This window comes from Nannobrachium achirus (assembly GCF_963921795.1).
Source record: "Nannobrachium achirus genome assembly, chromosome: 18".
NCBI classification, from domain to species: domain Eukaryota; kingdom Metazoa; phylum Chordata; class Actinopteri; order Myctophiformes; family Myctophidae; genus Nannobrachium; species Nannobrachium achirus.
The window spans coordinates 21,468,518-21,496,251 of NC_137825.1; the positions used below are offsets into that span (position 1 = coordinate 21,468,518).

The 27,734-nt window shown below is 41.0% G+C and overlaps 1 protein-coding gene across 1 annotated transcript in view; it reads left to right on the forward strand.

The window, feature by feature from the left end:
• polr3a (polymerase (RNA) III (DNA directed) polypeptide A) overlaps positions 1 to 25,300 on the forward strand; it is a 63,679-nt gene extending 38,379 nt beyond the window's left edge. The window contains exons 20-31 of the mRNA XM_080748037.1: positions 4,906 to 5,076; positions 5,499 to 5,612; positions 10,060 to 10,146; positions 10,723 to 10,805; positions 11,611 to 11,781; positions 12,995 to 13,088; positions 16,050 to 16,142; positions 17,230 to 17,394; positions 19,994 to 20,158; positions 21,996 to 22,127; positions 22,796 to 22,928; positions 24,532 to 25,300. Coding sequence (XP_080604163.1) covers positions 4,906 to 5,076; positions 5,499 to 5,612; positions 10,060 to 10,146; positions 10,723 to 10,805; positions 11,611 to 11,781; positions 12,995 to 13,088; positions 16,050 to 16,142; positions 17,230 to 17,394; positions 19,994 to 20,158; positions 21,996 to 22,127; positions 22,796 to 22,928; positions 24,532 to 24,680 — 1,557 coding nt within the window. The 3' untranslated portion in view covers positions 24,681 to 25,300. The remainder of the gene's footprint in view (positions 1 to 4,905; positions 5,077 to 5,498; positions 5,613 to 10,059; positions 10,147 to 10,722; positions 10,806 to 11,610; positions 11,782 to 12,994; positions 13,089 to 16,049; positions 16,143 to 17,229; positions 17,395 to 19,993; positions 20,159 to 21,995; positions 22,128 to 22,795; positions 22,929 to 24,531) is intronic.
• The last annotated feature ends 2,434 nt before the right edge of the window (positions 25,301 to 27,734 follow it).

The window sequence follows — 27,734 nt, forward strand, 5'->3', positions numbered from 1 at the left end:
TAATATGTTTTAACTAGATAAACCGAAAGTGAAATATAGGAGCGGTTTGCACCGCTCAAAAAACCGATTCAGACACATTACAGTATTTTCTGCCTTTCATTCTTTTCAAGGAAAAAAAATACCTTATATCGCTTTTTTGATGCCTTCCATTATTATTCTCAAGGGGGAAAAAACACCTCATGTCATTTTGCTTGACAGAGAGGAGGGGAGATCTGTCGCAAAGAAAACTAAACTAAACAAAGGTTTAGGCAGTTATACATCGACATGTAATCTCTGCATAAGGATTTAAAGGCAAATTCCAGAATAAAACATAATACCACTTAATCAGCCTTTTATCACGTATGTACATACCTGGTATGATGGATTTTTATTATAGTCCTTCCAGTTTTTACTTCTCCTGGACTCCTCAGATCTCTCTCCCACAGCCAAAACGGCATTCAATTGAGGTCCTCCAAAAGCGCTAATTTTCACCACTCCAAAGTCACTTTTTCCATCATAAATCTTTTATTTATAGTTCCTAGAGACGATATAGTCCGCAGTTAATGCCCAAACAGCATGCATTTCCTGAAACGGATCAATATTTACCTCAACTCCTCAAGAGAAGAAGAATGAAGTCTCGCGTCTCGCGTGATTACCGCGTCCCTTTTAGCTTTTTCTTTAGGCCAAATGAAAGCTTTCTCCAGGAGTTATTACAGCCAGTATGTACACAACAAGGCATCGTGGTATATATATAAAAAATAAGAAAGCAGAAGAATATAATCTAGTTAGTCTGTTGATCGCTAGAATCTAGTAATATGACTGAGAAGAAAAATAAAAAGACACGTTTCTGTGGTCATGAGGTAATTTTTACCTAAAGTTTATTTGGTGAGGCATTGCAGAATGTCTTGAGGAAAATACGATGATTTTGTGTTTATATTGTAGCCTACATTGTTTACAAATAATAATACATGTCAAAGTTATTTTGTAAGTAATTCCATTAATAAATAATAAATAAAATCGAAGAAATGTATTGAGGAAAATAAAAATAAATAAGGTAATAGAATTACCTTATGACCACAGGAAGTCCGTTATTATGCTTTGTTGTGAATCCTTCTCAGTCATATTACTAGATTCTAGCGATCAACAGACTAACTAGATTATATTCTTCTGCTTTCTTATTTTTTATGCGATGCCTTGTTGTGTACATACTGGCTGTAATAACTCCAGGAGAAAGCTTTCATTTGCGCTAAAGAAAAAGCTAAAAGGGACGCGGTAATCACGCGAGACGCGAGACTTCATTCTTCTTCTCTTGAGGAGTTGAGGTAAATATTGATCCGTTTCAGGAAATGCATGCTGTTTGGGCATTAACTGCGGACTATATCGTCTCTAGGAACTATAAATAAAAGATTTATGTTGGAAAAAGTGACTTTGGAGCGGTGAAAATTAGCGCTTTTGGAGGACCTCAATTGACCGCCGTTTTGGCTGTGGGAGAGAGATCTGAGAAGTAAAAACTGGAAGGACTATAATAAAAATCCATCATACCAGGTATGTACATACGTGATAAAAGGCTGATTAAGTGGTATTATGTTTTATTCTGGAATTTTCCTTTAAGGATGCTATGCTTATAATGATTGCAAGAAGAGCTGTTATCAACAATCACAGAGTATTTTGTTGGGACTGGAAACTACTTAATGAGCTCCTGGTGTGGATTCTTGCAACTCCGTGAGTCATTTATTTATTTATTTTTGCAAGACCGACACACGGGCTTTCTCTCTCTCTCTCGCTCGCGCTCTCTCTCTCTCTCTCTCTCTCTCTCTCTCTCTCTCTCTCTCTGTCTTTTCCATATCACCCACCCCTAATAGATACTGTATAGATTGACTAGTCCCCCAGCCATCTTTTGTCTGTCAGTCTGTCACAGGCAGTCTCTCTGACAGCCTCTCTCCCTTTCTCCTTGCCACTATCTGTGTCTTTCTATCAGAGCCGCGGGGGGAATTTATGTTTTTTCATTGGGGCAAAGATACACCACGGTGGAGTAATATCTCCTGAGACTGCCGAGCTGATGTCTATCACTCTGCAAACAGGCTTTCTTTCTGCTCCATGCTCCATCCTCTATCTATATCTGCCAGATTCTCCTCTTTTTTTTTTTTTTTTTTAACACCAGCTATTTGAAAATAGCCTATCTCTACAAGCTCAGGACGCGGTGTGATGCGGCGCGTTGTGGGGAACTGCCGTTGGTCCGAACAGGTTAAAATTCACCAGGTTAGCGTTCACCAACATTAGTTTTACTGGGGTTAGGGTTAAGGTTAGGTTTAGGCATAGTTTTACTGAGGATAGGGTTAAGGTTAGGTTTAGTTGGTCGGACCAAAGGGAGTTCGAACTAGGGATGTGGAAATCGACTAGAAAATCGACTCATGCTCACCGCGACTCAAAAAGTATGAATCGAAAAATATATATATTTTTTATTTTTCTAAAGTTTTTTCCCCAAAAATGTTTTAATCGTTTGTTCAAAAACGTTATAAGCGTTAATGTTTTCCAAATGTGAGAGGACCGGTGTGTGTGTGTCTTTGTCGGGGACGAGTGCATGTCTGTGTTGTGCATGCATGCATGCGATGCGGCGCTATCAGGTCCGCGGACTACTGTTTGAGAAACACTGCTGGACTGGTCTCTGATGCACGCCGTCATAGCAGTGCGCACTGACTTGCCTGACTGACAGGATACGTTTTGTTTACCTCCTGCCTCTGCATATGCATGCTTGACACGAAAGCTCGCTTGTTAATGGCAGCGTCGCCGTCGTGTGTGATGATCACAAAATACACTACTCGTCGTTAATGCGACACACCCGTGGACGCGGTCGGGGAGGGAGAGCGAGGCAGACCAAGGCTCCACCTTTGATACACTAGCCTGGGGTGCCACTGCCAGCCAGAGCGCTCCCACTACGTTCCATGGACTTTGTCCATGGAACGTTGCTAACGCAAGGAAGAGCAATTATTTATTATAATTATTATTAGGGCTTTTGATGCAAGTTCTGATGGGTGCAGCTGCATAAGTTGTGTTGCTTAAAGTAATGCGCCGTTGTGCTCTCCTCTCAGATGCTGCTTAGCGAAAAAAAAAAAAGGTGAAAAAAGTCGATCGACGTGTCGATTTTTGGCCTCGACGCGTCGATTCGCAAATAATGTGTCAATTAACATCCCTAGTTCGAACCAAGGACATGTTACCCGTGTTGTGAGCTTGTAGATCGTGACCCCATCAGTGACCCGGCCCAGTCACTGCTTCACCAACAGGCTTGCGATGTCTCTGCAGACAGCACGCAGCGGGTCGTGCGTAAAAACTGAATCGGTGTAAATGTGTAATTGTGCTGGAATGTCGATGATATTACTGTGTGTGTGTGTGTGTGTGTGTGTGTGTGTGTCATCTGATTCTGAAGACAGTGGCCACACACACACACAAAGGATCAAACAAACACACATGTCCTTTTGCGCCACGTCTGAAAAGGACCATGTGAGCACCCTTTCTTACTTTATAACTAAAGATCCCCTTTGTGCACAGCGGAGATAACACACTCCAGGTATGAACTATAAAATGCAATGTTTTCTCTGGATCTCTGAGTCATGTACTGTCCCGCTATGAAGGAGAGAAAAGGTGTCATTTATTACTTGCGCCAGCAGAGCGTTTCTGGTAACGTCATCATTAACCCATTTAGAACGGGTATACATTATAGTATATTATTATTTTATGCTTTAACTATTGAAAAACAGCAGATATACAAGCTCACAGCGCGGCACCGAGTGCCGCGCTGCAAGCTTGTAGATCTGCTATTTTTGAAAAATTGTGAAAATTAGAATTTTAAATTAAAATTTCTTGTGCGCCAGCACTTGTGCACAAGTTGCAAGTTGGCACCTCAACAGAGTGTAGTTCTAGTTATCGTTGTTATGCTACAGAAAACGACAAGGACGACCTGATATACTGTATAATGACTTTTGTCATTTCTAGTTTTTCCCTTGAAAAGATATTTTGGATTTCTGCCCTACAGCGGTGAAATAAAATATTAACTGATGAAAACAGATGAAATTTGCATGAGAAACCCCATCTGTACCCCCACTTCATTATTTAGAGTTGTCATGTGTGAAATGAGTTTTCTTTTATGTGGATGGAAAGGACTAAAACGTGGGTTGGCCGCTGCATACGCTATCAAGTCATTCTGTTGTTCAACGTGTCAACAACATTCTTGAGTGTCTACGACGTGAACACAATTGGCCCGTCACCGTGTTCGGGAGATGGAAGCCGGATGGGGAGGCTGATGAATGTCACTGCACATAATCCTATGGGCTGGGTTGGCACCTGTCAGCAGGGAGTGTTTTTTTTCTTTTTTACATTTTTGAAAAACCTTGTAAGAACTACTGGTATAGAGTGGTTCTCAACCTGTGGGTCGGGGTCCCCAGATGATAGTGAAGTGACAATTTAAGGACTGTTAAGACCTTTTTAATACCTTTTAAAAAAAGGAGAAAACATTTACAAAAGACAAAAAGACCATGGCTGCATCAAAAGTAATCAACAAACTATACTATAAAAATTGGTCAAATATTGGCCAAAATGTCAAATAATGACAGAAAATTTGAAAATAGCTGATATACAAGCTCACAACGCCTCGAGGCTTGTAGATTGGCTGTTTTCACAATATTTATCTGTGGAACCGAGTCAAATTGGAAGAAAAAAATAAATAACGTATTGCCTCAACTCAAATATGATTATTTTGGGGGGGGTCCCCAGTTCAAATATTATGATTATTTTGGTGGGTCCCCAGTTCAAATATGATTATCTTTCTTGGCGACGTCGCGGCCTGAAAAAGGTTGAGAACCACTGGTCTAGAGGGCATTTATAGAATCAGCTTTAATGGCTTTAAGTAATATCCTGTGTTTCTGGGAACAGAGGCGTCTGGTGAAGTCCCTGGAGGACCTGTGCTCCCAGTACGACCTGACGGTCCGCAGCTCCACGGGGGACATCATCCAGTTCATCTACGGAGGAGACGGCCTGGACCCCGCCGACATGGAGGGCAAGGACGAGCCGCTGGAGTTCAAGAGAGTGCTGGACAACATCCGGGTAGGCCTGTCACGATTATCACATAATTCTCTAATCCAGGGGTCTTCAACGTTTTCAGGCCAATGAAGGACCCCTTAGTTGAGAGGGAGATGAAGCAGGGACCCCCACAACTTTTTCATAGATTCCATATAGTTTCATTGTTTGACTGGACGATCATCAGTGTATTTTGGATTCATATGAATTTGTGTTTTCAGATATTTAACCACTTGAACCGTCAATAATTAATAAACTTGAGCTTTGACTCTGTACTTAGTCTGCTCCTTTTCCCCTCTACACCAAACCTCTTTGCCAAAAATAGCCGATCTACAAGCTCACAAGATTAGGGTTAAGGTTACTGTATGTTAGGTGGTCGGTAAATTGGGTGGTCGGAAAAATGACATTGCACCACCTAATTCATCTACCTTCTGTATGTGTGTGTCCAGGCCGTCTACACATGTCAACAGGAGCCTGCTCTCAGCAAGAACGAGCTGGTCCTCACTGCAGACTCCATTATGAAGAGGGCCGACTTCCTGTGCTGCAGAGACAGCTTCCTGGAGGTAACTAGAAATGCCAGACCCATTATGTATTTCCTATTGTGTTTCTTACTGTATTTTAATTAGTCATTATGCCAATTACCATAATTCCTCCCCACACACATTTCTGTGTATTGTCACGGGCTGACTCAAAAATGCAATGTTGACTGGCTGAAACGAACTGTCGAACGAAGGCTGAAAGTTTGTTTTTTTGCAAAAATGGAAAAGCGAATTTAATTGCATGACATCTTGTGACATTTATGTGGAGTTTAAACAAGAGTTTACATTAGAAATACTTCTACTACTGGCAGATATAAAGGGTTGGAAAGAAGCCAGAGGTTTTGTAATCTATGCAATGACAACAGAGTTGGGGATGAGTTCCATGTCCAGTTTGAGTGCAAGAACTCCAGTATTATGAATTTCAGACAAAAATACTTGCCAAAGTACTACATAACCCAACCATCTATGTGGAAATTTACTTTTATTATTACAAACCGACAAGGCAAAAGTCATTTGTAAATTGGGTACTTTCCTAAAGAATGTTCAGCCCCATGTTCAAAATATGCCATGCCCTTTTTGCTACTGTACGTCCGTTTGAATATTTGTATCTGCTCCTACAGATGTTGCCTAAAAATCACGCACAGCAGGACCCAATGCCACTTACAGGCCAATTTGTGTATACATGCGACCTGACGGTCGCTTATCTCCTGAGTTTTACTGGTGTATTGTATACTGTCATATTTATAGAAGCTGTGCTCCATACCATGTGATCATGGTCGTAAGTTAAATAAATGATGATGATGATGAGGACATGGCAATACGTGACACCTACCGAAACAACGATAATTGCCATTAGAAGCCATTATGTTACGCAAGCCAGCACACGTCCTCCTCTTTCACAAATAGACTAAACACAGGGTAGAAATTAGGAAACAAATCATCTGCAATTTGCTGCCAATTCTACACATGCACACAAGCATGAGAACGCACAGTAGGAGTGCTCGTCCGTTCATTGTTTGTATGCCGGACTCATTATAGAGAATATCAACTGTTTCAACCATTGGTGCATGACTCGATGCACATAACCACAGTAAGTGAGCCTTGGTTATTAGCCATATTATCTCAAGAGCTCCACAAGGAATAGGGAAATATATTTATAATTTCTCCAGGAAAACAAGTCCAGACAAATGGAATCATTCATAATAAAAAAATAAAAAAGGCCAAGCACAACACATGTACTTGCCTGGTTAATAAATCAGACCGAACACAACAACACCCCCTGGCGGTAGTGGTGTTGTAGTAGTCTGGAACCGATCCATTGAGATTCTATTTCCTCAACCAGCTTCAAGGGTTGGCCAATCAGGGTTGTATGCTTGGGGCATGTGGTTTGGGGCTCATGTCTCTAGGCTTTAGCCCGCCCCCCAGAAATGAAAGCTCTTCCTGAAATCCCAGACTCTCTTCCCAAAACGAAGTGTGTGATAGAGGCTGGCAACGCCAGACAACACATGTACAGGAATGTGTTTGTCTTGGTAGGATACATACTAAGCACTGTAAGATATTGATAGGATACATGCTAAGACATTTGAAGGATAAATGCTAAAATCAGTTGACATAGATAGAGTTGCACCAGTATGGCTTTGGCAGGAAAGGTTCAGCAACCTTTTGGATAAAGAGATGACATGTTATATTACAGAAGCCCCAGTCTCAGCCAGGCCAGGTAGTAGAAGTCAATCTTAGCCAAGGTCCACCTGGTGGCGCTGTAACAGGCCAAGGTGAAGTTTCAGAGCAGTCGGACGCTGCGTTCATGATTTGAGTTTAAGCCTCTCCTGCAAACTTCCATCTTGACTATAGAAATAACGTGTACCGATTTGTATTGTTTGGACAAAATCGGTAGGAGTAATAGAAAAAATATACATGTTAACTAGCAAAAAGCTATGAACTCTTTTACTGCCATTTATAAGGATCTATGGAGGTCTTATAACGCCATCAAAGGAGCTTTGCGATTGTATAGAAAAATATCCATCTGTTATTTCCAACCGCAATCCTTTGTAAAAGACAGACGTATCGCTCACGAGTTGGAGCTTGTAGATCATCTATTTTCACGTTGCACTGCTGTACGGTGAAGTATTAAATGTGGCATACAGTACGTGATTTTAACCATCACAGAGTGGTTTATTGTAGTAAGTAACCTTACCAACCTTTCTTCCCCATTTTGTGAAGGAGTTAACAGACACAGGCTCAGAGAAGTACCTGGAGGTAGAGTTGATAATGAGCATGTGAATAGATGTGTGGAAAGCATTTATTCAGCATTAAAACTAATTGTTTCTCTGTTGCAAAACAGCCGTTCTCCACGGCTCAATGTACGTTCCGTATTAACAAGTGAGCTGTATCTTGAGATGTTCTCTGGACAAGGGAGACCGCATGTTAAAAGAGTGATATATATGTTTAGATCAGTGGTCTTCAACAGGGGTTCTGGGACCCCTAGGGGGTTCTCAGAGTTACTACAGGGGGTCCTCCAAATCTTTGAGCGATAGAAAGTTTTTTGACCCATTTGAACCCTAGTGTCCATATTCTGCCCAAAATAGCAGATCTACAAGCTCACAACGCCTCGCAACGTTGTGAGCTTGTAGATCGTCTATTTTCGGCAAAGAGCTTTGTTGTAGAGGGGAAAATGAGCAGATGAGTATAGAGTCAAAGGTCAAGTTTAAGTATTGACGGTTCAAGTGGTTAAATATCTGAAAACACAAATTGACATGAATCCAAAATAAACTGATGATTGTGCTGTCAAACTGTCAAACGATGAAACTATGTGGAATCTATGATAAGGTGTGGGGGTCCCCGCTTCATCTCTCTCTAAACTAAGGGGTCCTTGGCCTGAAAACGTTGAAGACCCCTGGTTTAATAGTTAATAGTTTAATGGTAAATAGCTTGTTCATTAATACTGTAGTATCTCCAGCTCTTTAGTAAACAAAGTATACATTTTCCGGACAGGATACCGATGTTGTCCAATCGGGAGAGAGAACTCTTACAGGAGGATAAACAAGTGAAAGTGACATAAAAAAAAAGAAGGAACAGACAAAATTGTAACTAGAACACTAAGGAGTTGAAGCTGACAAGTTACCTTTGTAGAGTTGTCTACCTGATTGGATAAATCCCGACCTGCAATTCTCTGTTTATTAAAAGGTTGGAGAACAAACACATTATAGCAACGATGCTCGGTATAGAACCAGTAACATTTAAACTTTGTGTGTGTGGGTGTGTGTGTGTGTACAAAAACACAACTTAAGACCCTCTTTAATGCATGATGTAAATGCACCCAGGACGCACTGTGATCGGAGTGCAAGTTGTAAAATTAGAATATTGTATAAAAGTAAACTTTCTTGAAATGTTCATATATTTTTTGAAACTAGGGCATACAGCTCATGAATATTCAAAAGTCCATATTTCAAAATATTAAGGATTAAGGATTTATAATAGAGAAATTTCAACCTTCTGAAGTCAGAGTTGCTTGAAGTCCAGTGGGAAGTTTCCGCAGTCAGTTATGATTTGGGGTGCTAGGGGATCTGCAATGCTTTTTTACACAATATTCAAACTTTCTGAGATGGATCTGTAGAGCAACCCTAGTTCTGTTGCCGGGTTTAGGAACATGCCATCCCTGGGCTCTGATCACAATGCAGACAGAGTGATAGAAACATCAAGACTGAAAGCAAACTTGAGTTCTTCCGATGCCTCCCCAGTCCCCAGTGGGATATATTTGAATACAGGTTGCATAACAAGCCTCTAACTCGCTCGCTCAAATAATCGACTCGACTAAGTGTGCACAGCTGTGCGTGGGATTTAACGAGAATGCCCCGTAAACAAGAGTTTGGATTTATTTGTTCTCTGAATAGTTCTGCTCACCTGTGATGTGAAATAACAGCATGACTCATGGCTGGAGAGAACTAATGAGCCTTTCTTTATGCCACTTGTAGAGAAAACTTCAGTGATCTGTGTTTGTGTTTGGATTCTGCTCTGTATCCCCCCCCACCCCACCGCCTCTCGACCACAGGGGATTAGGGATGGGACGATAAGCGATATTATCGTTTATCGTGATAAAAAACACTCAACGATAATCGTATCGTGGAGATTTAATTTATCGTGATGTCGTCCTCCGTCATGCACTGAGATCAATTCACCTTTTATTTGCGGAGCTGCATATATCCGGTACCACTTAAACCCTCTATAATTGGTAAAATGTACTTATAATATGCGTACTTGATACAGGTTTTTTTTTCACTCTATTAAATGTCTTTGCCCCAAAAAATAGCAAATCTACAAGCTCATAACGCTGTGAGCTTGTAGATCTGCTATTTTTTGACAATGTTCCGCCCCAGGATAATGGATTTTGATTATCGCGATAATATCGTAAATCACGATTTCTTTTGAGACAATCATCATGATATGACATTTTCATATCGTCCCATCCCTACAGGGGATACGGAAGTTCGTCAAGAGCATGTCCGAGAGGATCAAGAAAACCAGAGACAAGTACGGCATCAACGACAACGGCAGCACAGAGGTAGCCACTAAAGCCAGCACTAGGGCTGTCACGATTATGACATTTTACATGACGATTGTCACTCAAATAATTGCAATTAGCGATTTAATTATTTTTGTAGTTGACAGTTTACATTTCGGTTTGGCTTTTTAGGCTTTGAATTTGCACATGGCAGATATGACACATAACCTAAATGTACAAAGAAATGCCTGACATATTTGACTTTATACTTACAAAAGAACATTGATAGTGGAAATAGCCGATCTACAAGCTTACAACGCGACGTGTTGTGAGCTTGTAGATCGGCTATTTTCACTATTTTTGAAAATGTTTGAATATATATGTTTTTTTTCCAACATGGAAATGATTATGACAAAATAATTGCGATTATGTCAGATAATTGCGATTAGACGATTATGTAATAATTGTGACAGGCCAAGCCAGCACCCACAAGCCATGGGTTATTTCTGGAATCCTCGCACAGTATTTGTCCAGTTCCAACTAAAAGCTTCCTTTATATTGTCTTCATTGTATATCAGTCGCAGCAACATGTCCAGTTCCAACTAAAAGCTTTTTATTGTCGTCTTTGTTTTGCAGCCCAAGGTCCTCTATCAGCTGGACCGGATTACCCCGACGCAACTGGAGAAGTTCCTGGAAACGTGCAGGGACAAATATATGAGGTACTTTTTGAGGAAATGGCTTTTCTGCATGAGGAGGAGAAATGTTAGAAACATGAGTTAACATCCCCGAAAGGAAACATTTATAAGTGCAGCAGTAAGAGCGCTAGTTGACGTGATGCAGTGAGTTGTACTCTCTCTCTCTGTACAATGGTGTAAATTAAGTACTTTTACTTAAAGGAGTAGTTCACCCCCAAAATGCCTTTTTTTCTATTGATTAGTCACGCCATGGAGACTAGAGTTCAATAATATTTTAATTTTTTTGTCACATTCCTAAGACAAAAATGTGATAACAATAAATTTACCCCCATTCATTCCGGATGGGGACCCGTTTCGAAGCGGGTCCCCATCCGGAATGAATGGGGGTAAATTTACTCGAATCAAATTTTTGTCTTAGGAATGTGACAAAAAACAAAAAAATATTATTGAACTCTACTCTCCATGGCGTGACTAATCAATAGAAAAAAAGTCATTTTGGGGGTGAACTACTCCTTTAAGTACTGTAACATTTTGATGTTACTTTACTTTTTTTTTCTTTTTTACTCCACTACATTACATGAAACACTTCAACCTACCTACTGTATATACATTTTGAAAATGGCCCTTCTACAAGCTCTAAATCTGCTATTTTTACTTTTGGTAACTACATTTTGATGCCCGTACCTTTTTGCTTTTTCTCAAGTACATTTCGAATTCCAGACTTTAACTTGTAACATAGTATTTCTACATACTGCAGTTATTGATACTTTAACTTAAGTAAAAAAAAAAATGTGAGTACTTTATTCCACCACCGTCTGTGTGCACTCAGAGCGCAGATGGAGCCAGGTTCAGCCGTGGGGGCTCTGTGTGCCCAGAGCATCGGGGAGCCCGGCACCCAGATGACCCTGAAAACGTTCCACTTTGCTGGAGTGGCATCCATGAACATCACCCTGGGGGTGCCCCGCATCAAGGAGATCATCAACGCCTCCAGGAACATCAGGTAAGGGGCTTCGAGGCTTTGGCAAAAAATAATGGGAGACGTGACTCTCTCTCTGGTCACATGCCGACAAAGAAAAACTACATTTGGAGCCGTCTCTTCCATTGTGCAGTCCGACTTAATCTTTTCTAGGAAGACTCATTTTTTTCTTTTGTGCGCGTGTGTCTGGGAGGGGGCGGGGAGGTTAAAAGCTTTTTCTGACAAATTGAAAGAAAAATTGCTATCGACTAGTGACTACTGTCTCCTTCGAATGAGAGCAATTCTGCAGTTTGACACGTGCCGACACACCATCACAGCTGGAAAGAGCCTCTGCTCATCACTTTGCACGTACAGTACACTAAATGCCACACGCCTTCACAATCACTTGTTTGCCTCAGGGTCCCCACGGTCATGAAATTCCTGGAAATATTTTGAAATGAGAAATCTACTTTTTTTTTTTTATTCTTTTTTTTACAAAAACATGCAGTAATCCTGGTTTCTATGCCTCCCCCTGGCCAGCCAGGGCGCGTTATGGAGGGGAATAAGGAACTGGTTGGAATAACGCGTTCCTTCCACACACTACGTCCAACCGGGGAAACTCCCCCCTGTCAGGTGAAAAGAATTGGCTTGGACTCCTCATGCATTGAAGGTAGCATGAGGTCAGTCCGTTGCTCTCCCCAGGTTGGCAGAGGGAGTGTAGCGCCCAGGATTACATTAGACCAGAGGTCTTCAACAGGGGGTCCGGGACCCCTAGGGGGTCCTCAGAGTTACTACAGGGGGTCTTCCAAATCTTTGTGTGGTAGAATTTTTTTTCTACTTTTTTATATGAACCATTTGAACCCTAGCGTCCATATTTAGTACTTTAGTACTTTAGCCAAAAATAGCATTTTCAGCTATTTTCGGCAAAGAGGTTTGGTGTAGAGGGTGTAGAAGGGACTAAATACAGAGTGAAAGGTCAAGTTTATGACGGTTCAAGTGGTTAAATATCTGAAAACACTAATTGACAAGAATCCAAAATACACTGATGAGCGTGTTGTCAAGCAATGAAACTACAGTATATGGAATCTATGAAAAGTTTGTGGGGGTCCCTGCTTCATCTCTCAACTAAGGGGTCCTTGGCCTGAAAACGTTGAAGACCCCTGCCTTAGACAATTGAAATAACCTTTAATATGAGTGGAGAGCACAACAACAGAGTCAAATGCCTAAATAAACACACTCTACTGTAAATGCCTCTCAGCACGCCAATCATCAGCGCCCATCTGGACACCGAGGACGACGCTGACTTTGGTCGCCTGGTGAAGGGAAGGATTGAGAAAACTCTTCTTGGAGAGGTACATTTCCTGTCATTTTCTTTTTTTTTTACTCCCTTTTTTGCTATGTACAGTACAGTACTGTACATTTAGAACCTGCATTCTATTAGCAGTTGTACTGGTAATGCAGAAGAAGGAGCCTTGTCCACAATAGCCATTTTTATTAGCTGCCTGTGCCTGTCTGTCTGTCTGACTGTCTTTCATTTCTATGGTAAAGGACACCCTGCAATAATAATAATAATTGCCGTAGATGCATTGGTGGGTTAGCAGGGTGATTTTGTATTCAGTCCGGGAGGAGATGGGAAGCCAGTGCAGGGAGTGGAGAATGGGAGTGATGTGATCATATTTGCGCACTCACATCAGTACCCTAGCAGCGCTGTTGGAGCTTTTGAAGGCTCTTGCTAGGGATCCCGATGAGAAGTGCATTACAGTGATCCAACCTGGAGGAGATAAAGACATGGATTAATTTTTCAGCATCAGGCTGAGTGAGGGTGGGGCGGAGTTTGGCGATTATTTCTGAGATGGAAGAAGGATGTTTTGCAGAGGTGTTTGATGTGGGTCTCATAGTTGAGTAACTTGAGTTAGGGGTCCATTTTAATACCAAGGTTGGTGACAGATGAGAGGGGAAGGTTCACTGCAGCACTTCCTCTTCCCAGACCAGAGCATTACACTCTAAGAGGGCTGGTAAAATGATTGACATGCAGCCCTTCTTCTTGTTCTCTTGTTGTTGCCGTCCGGTAGACGTAACAGGTTATCAAAATGTAAGCGCAACAGATATAAGTTCTCCTTTGTTCCACTGTCAATCAAAGCACTCAATAACAGATAATTAATTACTGGGGGGAATGGGAAACACATACTGTATAAGCTGGTAGAGTGCAATACTGTGATACTGGACTGAAGGCTCTTGATATTTGCACAGTGGGGTGTTCATGATAAGTGCTGTATGAATTTTACCTTTATGTACAGTATAATGTATTTTTGTATTTTTTGTATTTTTGTATGACGCTGTTTCTTCTTATTGCCAAGGACAAATTTCTCCTCGGAGACACTAAAGGCTAATTCAATTCACCTCCAGCACTCTCTCCGCATCCAGCATTTTGGACGGGCAGAGTGACCTGAGCAACATTTGTTTCACTTAGCGCCGCTAATTTCTTTCCTCCTGTCTGTGTCTGACAACCCCGGAAAAAGATCCATGTTTACCATTGTCACAGTTAGGGCTATTTGTGCTATAATGACGCAGACATCGGAGCACAGCAATGATTCATGGGTTTTGTGCGTCAGAGACATCAAGAAACATTCCCCGTTAGCACTCTGGAAATGATATCGTCTATGTCGGGCAGAAACGTCCAAAACTGTTAATTTTCAGGATTCAAATTAAGGAAATGGCAAAAATAGCAGATCGACAAGCTCAAAGCGTGTCGCTTCACGCCGCGTTTTCGAGCTTGTCGATCTGCTATTTTGGATAGTTTTGTGTAACGCTGTAGTGTGATTAAGTAGGGCGTTAATTTACAACAAAAAAAGGTTGAATATGGAGAAAATAGTTTTCTGGCCGACAGCAACGTTATCAAATATAAGTGCTCCTCCGCTCACACGGCCACCTAATGAAAGACTAACATTTCCAGTGACAGGAGGTGACTGAGGGTCAGTGGTCTCACATATTTCATCTGTTCAGGTGTACTCTTTGAGTCATGTTTTACGCATAACTGAATTGAACACTGTAATTTAGCTCAGAGCCTTCTGCAATGAACAGAACACATTTCTGGGTTTAATCTGAAAGTTATATAATGTTTCTTATTACAATATAATATATGATGAACATGAACCAACTCTAATATTGTCAAAATGTAGAAAAAAATGCAGTGAGCTGGTAGCTGTCTTGATAATGCATCGATTCTGCCAGGAGTTCCACGTCACACGTCGTCACCTTTTTATAAATATCATACTGTATTATTTTTTTTCTTCTTTTTTTAAGAGGATGATATATGTACCCCTGTCTGCTTTGAGCACATGTTCCTGTCTTACACTGTCCTGTCATAAATAATGATGAAATGTACTGCACCAAAACCCACTTGACATAATCACGTGTAGCCGTCTTGGTATAATCCAGATTTACTTGGCCCTAATCCATCAACAATGCGTAGAAAATCCTCTATTAAAATTGGTTTAAGGGACGGTGTACGTGTGAGGGCCACGTAGCTGCCTCAACTCTAGCGTTCTAAATTCACCCCGTACACAACATTTAGAACTGATCCAAGTGCTATATGTAGTCATCAGTATGAATCATACCGAGAGCACACCTTTAAGTCACACCTGTGTTCATGCCGACAGTGTTTATTTCGGCGACTAAAACTGTTTATCGACTACCTTTTTTCACTCACGAAAACTAAGTGAAACTAAGACTAAATGTACTGACAATTTTGTCAACAAATAAAATCTAGAGTTCTAGACTGAAATGTTGGAAAAAATTGTTTGGTTGTGCTCGGGTGTTGCACTCTGAAAATAGCAGATCTACAAGCTCACATTACCACGCCTTCAAGGCCTGCCAAAATAATATTTATTTTTGTCGACAAAATCAACTGTATTTAGTCGACTAAAACTAAAACATTTCAGATTACTAAAATGTCATTTTATTCAAAAGATTATGACTAAAACTAAATCAAAATTTGCTGTCAAAATCAACACTGCATGAAGAACAAGTCTCATTTAAATGAATGAGATCCTAAACCATCTGATGAATGAGGGTCCTGGATCCTAAAAGAGCCCTGAAGTGAATGTGAAGAGAGCGAGCGGGAGAGAGAGAGAGAGAGAGAGCAACATGAAATGTGAAAAGCGAGAGGACACGTTCCTCTTGGAAATCGGCTTGCACAATACTCTACTAGGCCATGCAGGCAGCTGTGCACCAGCTGGGATTATCTGCTTCATGATCCTGTTCAATTCTTAAGCCCTTGACGGAAGACACTCAATGTCAATTCTCTCGCACAGATCTCCGAGTACATCGAGGAGGTGTTTCTGCCAGATGACTGCTTCATTCTGGTGAAGCTCTCCTTGGAGAGGATCAGGCTGCTGCGACTAGAGGTATCATCACGTCATCTCCCCTGTTGCTTTGCTGATCCAGTGTTGAGTTGACGTGGCCTTTACAGCCCTTTAAGAACCAATATATTGACCGGTATTTAATGTTTTTGGAGACAGACGTGTCCAGATTCTTAAACACTTCCAAGCTCGTGGGCATGTCATTATAGGCAGGGTATATAGGAAGGTCCTGGAAAAAATAGCTATGCATTGTCTTTGGTTATTGATTTTGTTAATACCTCTGAAATAACAAATTAAACATTGGCCAAATTGTCAAATATTAGAGGCAGAAATTTTGAAAATAGCCGATCTACATGCTCACACGCGAGGCATTTTCACAATTTGTGTTATACAAAATTCCTCTACTCTTAGTGCTCGTCGGGGTGGGTGGGGTGGGGGGGGGGGGGGGTCCCCAGTTAAAACATGATTATTTCAGGGGTCACGGCCTGAAAAGGTTGAGAACCACTGGCATACACTACCTGTCTTTGGGCATTGCACATAGAAGTAAGCGACCTGTTATTGAGCTGAATTATTGTTATATAGTCCTGGAAATTGGGTTAAATATTCTGGAAAAGTTTTGGAAATTAATTGGTAAAGATGTGTGGGAACCATGTATAGGTTAACATTTTAAAAATCTACAGATATTTTCAAAGATAGCTGATCTATATGGTGTCTGCCCCAACCAAAAAGTAGCAAGAACAATGGCTTCTATTTCAGCACACTTAACTTTATTTCCAGGAAGAGAGAGGCTGTAGATATTGTTTCCACTAGCTTGGAATCCCCATCGATGATGATGACACAGGGAGAGTAGACAGAAATGGTGCCATCTTATAATAAGCTTCTGTGAAGAAGCTAGGAATTGCTCCTCTAAGGCGAGGACGGGGAGTATACGTATTTGTGCAACAGCATGCAACCAAGACAAAATATGTTTTTTGCAATATATTGTTTGTATGTGGATAATGGAGCAGTGAAGTGTATGTTGTCATTTTGTGTGTACTGGCATTAAATTGCGTAGTTATCATTTTGTGTGTACCGGCATTGAGAATTACGGTAATAACGGGTATTTTTCCCTGTGGGTGTTTTCTATGGCCAGGTGAATGCAGAAACGGTCCGTTACTCCATCTGCATGTCGAAGCTGCGCGTGAAGCCGGGAGACATTGCTGTACACGGCGAGGCGGTGGTCTGCGTGTCTCCGCGGGAAAACAGCAAAAGCTCCATGTACTACGTCCTGCAGTCTCTGAAGGAAGACCTTCCTAAGGTGAGAAGAAGCAGTGATGGGAAGAAGTACTTTTCTTCTTTTTAACTTAAAGGTGTATTCATTGATAATGAAAGTGGCCGGGGGTCATCTTGTCCCTTACTGGCCTTACAGCGTGGAAATGTTTAGTTTTTTTTATAGATTCTTTACACCATTATAATGTTCTCGTTTTGATTATTAGACCCAATCACTGAATATCGGTAGGCCTACGTCTCTAGCTTCAGGATAATGATTTACTACGAGACAGTGGCATTTTATGAGTTCAGTAGTTTACAATCTAGGCATTTAGCAGACGTTCTTAATTCAGAGCGACTGTGGTTCTCAAAACTTTTATTTTGACCATCATAACTTAACATCATAACATAACTACGGCCATACTCTACCCTGATTGGTCGAGGACTGGCTGGCCACCTCTGAAAACCCAATCTAGCTATGCTCGTAACATGGTGGAAGTCCTTATATGGTCAGCACACATTATAGTGAGGAGAATGAATGGAAAATGTACCAATTATATTTTTATTTGAATGAAATACAATCACTGAATATACCTTTAAATAAAAGTATCAGTAGTATAAATGCCCTATTGCACACATTCGCTATTTAAGATTTACTTGAGCCAAAGTGCAAAAGTATTGCCATTAGAAAATACTTAAAGTAAAACTGTAGTCATTATGCAGAAGGTCCCATTTCACAAGTTTTCATATTAGTCCGGGAAAAATGGGGGTGAACGTGGATTCGCCTGTAAAAGTTTTTTTCTCAACTGATTCTTGTAGCTTGGGGTCACCTCTTAAGGATTCAAGAGGATGACCAGTGATATCCATTGAGCATTTTTTATTATTAACCCCCTTAATGCCTGAAACATGGGCTCCCATTGACTTTCTATACAGGAGGAAAATACCCAGAAAAATTATTATTTTTTGGGGTATTTAAGGAGGATCTGAGGGGTCTAACTAGGGGTTTGTCATGATGCTGAATCCATTGCAGGCATTTGTTTTGCACAAAAAACATTCCGTGGACTAGAAATAGCCTCAGAAAACAATACACGTATGGGTGAGTATTCATGTTAGTCGGAGGCCTAGGGTTTTTTTTCTCGTGCTAATCAGTCTAAAAGTGCAAAATTTTGCACAGATGTAGCTCAGGGCATGCTCTAATGATTTAGCTAGGTCGGCGACCTTTCGGGGTCACCACAACACCCACAAAACTCTGAAAAGTGATGACTCATCACTTTTCATCACTAAAGTCGATGGGAGCCCAACTTGATTTGGCCGCTGTGGCGACCCCGAATGTCGCAGACTCGGGCGCCCTAGCTAAATCATTAGAGCAAGCCCTGAGCTACATCTGTGCACATTTTTGCACTTTTAGACTGATTAGCACGAGAAAAAAAAAAACCCTAAGGCCTCCGACTAACATGAATACTCACCCATACGTGTATTGTTTTCTGAGGCTATTTCTAGCCCACGGAATGTTTTTTGTGCAAAACAAATGCCTGCAATGGATTCAGCATCATGACAAACCCCTAGATAGACCCCTCAGATCCTCCTTAAATACCCTGAAAAATAATATTTTTCTGGGTATTTTCCTCCTGTATAGAAAGTCAATGGGAGCCCATGTTTCAGGCATTAAGGGGTTAATAATAAAAAATGCTCAATGGATATCACTGGTCATCCTCTTGAATCCTTAAGAGGTGACCCCAAGCTACAAAAATCAGTTGAGAAAAAAACTTTTACAGACGAAACCACGTTCAGCCAAAAATCACTGTTTTTTTCCCGGACTATATTATATGAAATGTATAAAGATCCTTTGAAAATAGCAGATCTACAAGTCTCACCACGTGTCGCTTTTCCTTTGAAATGTAGTGGAGTAGAAGTAAAATTATTAATTTAGTTGTAATCATCAGAAACATGGCTCAAAATTACTTGAGTACTACTTTAGAAAATGTAAGAGCACTGGAACAAAGCCATAGACCAATGGTTTTCAGTGACCCTCAGGGTTGCTTGAGGGGGTTCCAAATGGACCTGTATAGGTCAGTAACTCTGAGAGTGTATAAAATGGAACCAAATCCATTTGATACACTCTTGACACGATGTAACAAATTGGTAAATTATATCTTACATTGCACAATGAAATGACTCTCAAAGTAACCCTTTCAGCACACAAACTAACAAAGGCAAACAAAGCTTATTCTGCAAATGTACAGTATAATAAGACAATAAGACACCCACGTTTTTTCTTTTTGTTCTATGCAAGTGTCAACTTGGCTACACAGCAAATTGTGAACATTTGTGCAAATCTTTGAATATACTGTATATTCTTTTAAAGCATCTGGGGGGTCCCTTTGAGATGGGGTCGGCGGCCATATATCTAACTATATCTATATCTATGTGTGTGTGTGTACTGTGTATGTATATATAAATAAAAATAATTGGGGGTCCTTTGATATGGAAAGCTCTGAGAACCACTGACATAGAAACAAAGGTTTTTCAGGAAACTGGTCTTAATGAGTTAATGGCTTGATGAGCTTGATGTTGATTGGAAGGTGGTGTTAACGAGCTGGATGTTGATTGGAACGTGGTGTTAATAAGCTGGATGTGGATTGGTTCAGGTGGTGGTGCAGGGCATCCCGGAGGTGTCCAGAGCGGTCATCCACATCGACGAGCAGAGTGGGAAGAACAAGTACAAGCTGCTGGTGGAGGGGGATAACATGCGCGCTGTCATGGCAACCCACGGGGTGAAAGGCAGCAGGACCACCTCCAACAACACTTATGAGGTACCAGCTGGAAATGATGCCCACTTTGATTTGACCTTTTTGTTTTCATTTTCGCTTTGGTTTTGATTAGTTTTTGAAGTGGGTTTGCTCCATACGTTTTTCTGTCCAGTCATTTTTTATTAGTTTTAGTGTTGGGTGAGATAAAAACTGAGCTTGCCATTATCTGTAAAGATTCGTATTGTCAACACACAGAACAGTTTGTTAACGCTGCCTTTTTGTGAAGCCTGTTTTTTTTTATATATATACTGTATCTACAATGTTTTTCCAATTCTAGTTTCAGTCATTTAATTTGTAACAGGGTGGTATCTATTAATTGCCAGACAACGCCACCTGGGGGATTACGCCCCAGGAAATAGCTAATTATGGAAGTATCTAGTTTAACTACACCATGTACAATAGTTACTCCCCGCCAGGTTCGTTCACAATGTATAAAGTTGGGCAGAAACGTGGTTTCAACAAGTACAAAAGCTTTATTTAATTAGTCTAGTGTTATCAAAATCATCATCATAGCAACAATAATAAGGAATGCATTCGCTGGTTTAAAAGTCAATCATCACATTGAGCACCAATAGATTAGAAATATAGATACATACAGACAGGCCAACACTAGGAGGGAAGGAGGATTGAGCTGGCCAACCAACCCAGGATAGTGGTCCCCAACTTAAGACACAGCAAACTCAAAACACTCAAAATAACAAATGAATAAAGCAAAACCAAAATACCGAAAAGGGGGGTTACCATTATACCCTGGGTGGCCGCCACCACATCCCAACAGAGAACTCTCAGTATTTAACCTGTTAGAGTACAATAAGCTAAACCAAGTACATCAATAGAATGTAGTAAAACCGTTATTCTTTGCAGTAGTCAGGGTGATGGGCATTGGATGGACAGAGGGCAGGCTAGAGATGCCCAGTGGCGCCAAACAATTACAAACTGAAACAAATATAAAACATAAAACAAACCACTGGGCAACAGTCTGTTGCAGCCCTAGTAGGTTAGATCACGCAACGGCCGAGAGGAGAGTGCCGTCCACACCGACAGTGGGTGGGAGACGGGAGTTGTGTGTGGCACTTCAGAATTGGCACTGTATCAGGAGGGTGGAACACCTGGACAAAGAAAGTATTTGCACTTCCACTTAATTCGGATGCAGCTGCGTTGGACGGTGACAAATGAAACGATCGTGAACAAAGATTTGTGAATGAAAATCCTGCACCTTCATCAAGAGTCTGCAAGACACTCTGTTGAGCAAGAGCAGTGTCTGGGATTTGTGTTCAACATTCAATAATTCATGGTTGTTTTCAGTCAACCTTTGAAAGTTTTCCTTGAACTGAGGCACATTGATTTATTGCAAGGATCTTCAACAGGGGGTCCTCAGAGTTACTACAGGGGGTCCTCCAAATCCTTGTGTGATAGAAGCCTTTTCTCTCCTTTTCTATATGAACCACTTGAACTCTAGCGTCCATATTCTGAGAACTTTAGCCCAAAATAGCACATCTACAAGCAGTGCGAGCGCGAGGTGTTGTGAGCTTGTAGATCTGCTAATTTCCGGCAAAGAGGTTTGGCGTAGAGGGGGAAAAGAGCAGACTAAGTACAGAATGAAAGGTCAAGTTTATTAAATATTGACGGTTCAAGTGGTTAAATATCTGAAAACACACATTGACATGAATCCAAAATACACAGATGATTGTGCTGTCAAACGATGAAACTATATGGAATCTATGAAAAGGTTGTGGGACTCTCTCTCAACTAAGGGGTCCTTGGCCTGAAAACGTTGAAGACCCCTGGGTTATGGGAAGCAGCCCAGTTGAACGCTAACCGTCCCCCCTTGTGCTTCCAGGTGGAGAAGACGCTGGGCATTGAAGCAGCCAGGACCACCATCATCAATGAGATCCAGTACACCATGAGCAGCCACGGCATGAGCGTGGACCGCCGCCATGTCATGCTGCTGGGAGACCTCATGTCCTACAAGGTACTGTCAGGACATCATAGGCCAAAGGTTTAGATAAATAAAATAAAAAAGTGAAAAATTGATCAGTGTTGTTTGATGAAATCTAAATTAAAACGTGCTTCTGGATTATGTGATAAATCAAAAAAGTTCAGTAGTACAGTAATTAATAGGATAATTACAAAGTGTGTCTGCCTGTGATAATCCAAGTGTGCCTTGGGATCTTATGACAACCACTCATCATTGAAATGTATGCAGATATACAAAAACAAACTAAACAGAAAGTTATTAAATTCATTTCAACAGAGGACAGTTCCATATACACTACATTTATTAAAACGAAAACAATATTATACAAATGTATTTATTTTATTTTTTATCTATAAGCTATATTCGCCATGAATATAGGTGCGCACTGTGCATTGACTTTTTGACCTGCCCTTTTTGTGCCCTGGTCACAAATATTTGGTCTTTATCTTTATGCTAATGTATCAATAGGAGATTCTTGGTTCTATATCCTTACATAGTGCTTTATACAGTGAAGAAACCCAGATTGGCTTCTAAGTATCTACATGTACATGTGTCACTTCTAGGTTCTATTATCTTCATGTACTGTACGTGTGCCACTAGGCGATTCTACAGTATTCTACAGTAGGTTCTATTATCTTTATGTACGTGTTGTGTGTCAACAGGGGGAGATTCTGGGCATCACCAGATTTGGCCTGGCCAAGATGAAGGAGAGTGTACTCATGCTGGCCTCCTTTGAGAAAACAGCAGATCACCTGTTTGATGCTGCTTACTTTGGACAGAAGGACTCTGTTTGTGGTACATTAATTCAGCATCATTTTTTGTGTGGCAGAAACCTTATATCTCCAAGTTTCAAATGTGTATGTTTTTTGGTAAATTAAAGCCCTACTTCATCATACAAAAGTAGTGCAAATAGCAGATCTACAAGCACACAACGCCTCGAGATGCGAGACGTTGTGTCCTTGTATATTGGCTATTTTCACAAATTTAATTTGTGTTAAAAATAATTTTAACAAAGGAAAGTTTGGGACGTACAAGGTTTCTACCCGACAACAACAATATACTGTGTGTATAGTCGATATATAGATGGATATACATTCTGCATTACAGGCACGTGCACACGTAGAGGGGGCTTGTGCCCGGGGGGAGAGAGGGCGAGATCATTTAGCGACCTCCAACCGGGTTGCGACCTGGTCGGTAGTTTTCAGCGACCGGGTCGCTAAATCTACCGATCGGGTCGCTAAATCACCGACCGGGCCGCAACTCTCTCCATTCCGACATGTCGCCACTCCGACAGTGACATCTTATTGTCGGAGTGGCAACACTTCCATAGAGGTTAAGGTCAGGGTAAGGGTAAGAGATAGGGTTAGTGTCTGTCGGAAAGGAGACATGTCGGAATGGAGAGATGCACCCCTTGAGCCCCTGCCCCTTTATCCATCTGTAAAATGTGCCCTCTCCAGACCATGAATGCAGTTTTTACTATGGTGAAAGAAATGCAAATGCCTTCTTTCCATGCCATACCTGAAGGCAGCATTCAAGAGAATTGCCTTATCCAAACTCTCCTGAACTTGAATGCAGTATCTTATGTTGAAAGAATTGCCCTCTCTGTGTAGAAATCCATGCTGTTATGCCACATCTCCAGTATTGACTTAAAGCCATACTGTGTAAGTTGCCCAACTAGTGGTCATTAGCCCTATAGCAAACCGCGGTCGCGTCCGCGTCTTTCGTCCGTTTTTCGTACCTTCAGACCCCCGCGTCTGCCTCCACCTCGCTGAGATCTATCTTTTAAGGGGTCCCTTGTTCCTGTGCGTTCAGTAATTCCAGAGATACGGACTCCTTCACCCTGCCTGGTAGGCGAAATTACCTAGAGAAGGGATGGTACAAACGGGCGACAACAAATATGGCTGCCATAGCGACCCCACTTCAAGATGCGCTGTGATTGGCCGGCAGTTGTATAACCCTCGCTGTGATTGGCCGGTAGTGTGATGACGCAATTTTGGCGCGAGATCCGGTCCACGGCAAGGATCTCAGTTTACATATAGAGAAGGCTTTACAGGCTGAAATTCACGGCGCGGATCTTCTAAAACTTTTGTGATTTAATAGTTAGGAGAATTTTAAGATTTGTTTTATAAAAAAAGTTACATAGTACAACTTTAACTTGATTATGCTTCGTTCAGGCGTATATCAAGCACCAAAAATAGCCGACCTCCAAGCTCGCTGCATCGCGTTGTGAGCTTGGAGGTCTGCTTTTTTCAATATGTTCACCAGAAGGCCCTTTTAGAAATGTCAGCCCCTGCCTCTCTAACATTCTCTGCACGTCCCTGCTGCATTATGAAAGTAACATGTAATATTTACATAACTTGATATGAAGTGATCACGTCCTCTTGTTCATTCGTTCCAGGTGTGTCGGAGTGCATCATCATGGGCATTCCCATGAACATCGGCACGGGTCTGTTCAAGCTGCTGCACAAGGCTGACAAGGACCCCTCTCCACCCGAGAGGCCTCTTCTCTTTGACTCGCCTGACTTCCACATCCCTCTAGCCCTCTAACTACCCTCCTTCACCTGTCCCCCATCTGCCTTAACCCTGCTTTAGCCATTGAAAAATAGCAGATACACAAGCTCACAGCGCTGCACCGAGTGCCGCGCTGCAAGCTTGTAGATCTGCTATTTTTGGAAAAGTCGTAAAAATGTGTAGGGCCTTTTTGATTTGACCGTACTGTAAGTGCAAAGACAGTAGTTGTGGTTAATTTGTTTGTTTGTTTTTCTTATAAGATATGCCTTCTTTCATTTTCAACAGATGTAATGGTGTTTATATGGCTCTTTGTCCATGGTGATGTATAAAACATACAACACTAAAATGCCTCTGAATCTACAGACAAAAGACTTGTTTTCTGGTTAGCTTGTTCACTAGCTAGGCATGTTGCCATTGCCAAAAAGAAAGAAAAGGATTGACGGTAGTTTTTTTTTATTTCGGAGATCTTAACAGTGCATTTAAGTGTAAATCTCTGTTTCTGAAATATGTTTGATTTCATATAGCACTTCATTTGAATGGTTAAATGAAGACGTTCTCATTAGTTCCTACACCGTATGGAGCAGCAAGTTTTGTGTGTGAATGTATATTAATGTGTATATTTTGCCTGTGAATAAAATATATTTCGAGTCACTGGATATGTGAAAACGGATGCCTTTCTGTGTGTGTGTGTGTGGGTGTTTGTGTGTCTGCGTGCGTTTGCGATTTCATTTGTATTTGCAAAAAACAAAACCCTCAATGATAAGCAATTATTTAAGTTTTTCAAAGTTGATATTAGAATATTCGTTTTTTTGGTCCAAAGAAATTCTGTACACGAGCCCCACCAAGCATTGGCTATAACCGGTAGAGTCGACAGGAATCCTCCTCGCAGAGAACTCTCCTTTGCAGCGATCAAAATAACCGTCCTAATCACACTATTCAGGAATATTATAAAAATAAATGGAACACCAGGACCACACAAAATAAGGCGGCGTGAAAGCAGTGAAAGGTCAAATTGTTCTCAAAGTAACCTTGTACATTGTCCTGGCGTACGGCCAAAGTGACGAGCACAGTTTTGTATTCAGGAGGAGAACCACCTTCTTCAATAGGAGAGCAAGGTATTAACAGCAACAGTCCAGAACCATGCCCAAGAGGAAGCTTGATTACGTCCAACAGTTTGAGAGAGATGCCCTGCATACCAAATTGCTACATTGTTGTGTGAGTAAATGGGAGCCATTTTAGCAAGTGAGTTTTTTATTCTGTCCATTTTTAAATGCATGTGAATGTAATTTATATATGAAAATGTTATTCAATATGACCATTAATGATACATGTTATTGAAACTTGTGTTCAGGTTTGCAGAGCAGCACTTTAAATGGCCCAATGATGACCGGGCTTTTGGCCTCATGAGCCGGAGTGCTTGATCTGTCATGGAGGGTCTGGAGGACGTTGTCTTGGCGTACGGCCAAAGTGATGAATATAGCTTTGTATTCAGGAGGAGCACCACCCTCTTCAATAGGAGAGCAAGGTACAGGCAGAGTGAAGCTGGGACATAATTGACTTCAGTTCATTTAAAGCTATGGCCCAGGACTTATTTTAATTACCTCAATTATATATAAAAAAAAAACTCTTTATGGCAGAGTATGTTAACACTTTGACTGCCACAATGTTAAGGGTTTTAAGGGTAAAACCCTTGCCACCATAGACGGCCATTCATTTTTGACGGAATAAATTGAAAATGGTAGGATGTACGAAAATTGACAAAAATTTCAGAGAATATAGAGTCGGAACCTTAGCTTTCACCATAAAAATTTCGTCCTGCTGTGGTGTTCTGCTGTGGAGAAACCTGAGGGAGAGCGAAAGCTGTACAGATGAAAAAGGAGCATCAGAAATTTACTTTCTGAGATAATTGAGGTCAAAGGAAAAAAACTTTCAGAAGCCCTAGAAACAAATTGGTAAATGGTACAAGAACACACAGTACCTCTAAATGAAGAACAGGGTGCCGGCCATAATGCTGTAAAAAAAAAAGTTAAAAAAAGTTGTACCGTGGTCTAGTTATAAGGCAGGAAAGTGGAAGAAGCCAGGAGACTGACAGAGGCTCTTTTTTCATCTTCCCAGGATGAAGGAGAGACAGAGTAGAATCCACTGTGTTTTGACCTGGGATTTTTTATTCAAGCCTTCAGTTAGACATCAGACATCTCAAAAATAAAGATAAAAACTCTGATAAAGATTTAAAAAAAACTTTACATTGCTGTTTCACTTCAGTATAGTTGTAGATGTGTTCCATTGCAATCATCATTTTAGTCACTTCAAACTAAAACGGTCAAACTACCCTGAGCAATTCAAAGTCATAATACATAAAATTCAATAAAAATTGATGTACATTCATATGGAAATGTTTGTATTGACAAAGTCAAGCCAACTGCGACAAACTTCACCATGTTAGAATCCAGACCAGGCAACTGCAAGTAAGAGTAATTATGAAAAAAAAAAACATAATTACCATAAGGTATATATAATTATTTGCTATACATTTTATATACACAGGTACATATATTTCCAAAATAGCAGATCTACAAGCTCATAGCCCGGCACCGCGCTATGAGCTTGTAGATCTGCCATTTACATATGATGCCTAATAGCCGATCTACAAGCTCAGAGAATATAGAGTCGGAACCTTAGCTTTCACCATAAAAATTTCGTCCTGCTGTGGTGTTCTGCTGTGGAGAAACCTGAGGGAGAGCGAAAGCTGTACAGATGAAAAAGGAGCATCAGAAATTTACTTTCTGAGATAATTGAGGTCAAAGGAAAAAAACTTTCAGAAGCCCTAGAAACAAATTGGTAAATGGTACAAGAACACACAGTACCTCTAAATGAAGAACAGGGTGCCGGCCATAATGCTGTAAAAAAAAAAGTTAAAAAAAGTTGTACCGTGGTCTAGTTATAAGGCAGGAAAGTGGAAGAAGCCAGGAGACTGACAGAGGCTCTTTTTTCATCTTCCCAGGATGAAGGAGAGACAGAGTAGAATCCACTGTGTTTTGACCTGGGATTTTTTATTCAAGCCTTCAGTTAGACATCAGACATCTCAAAAAT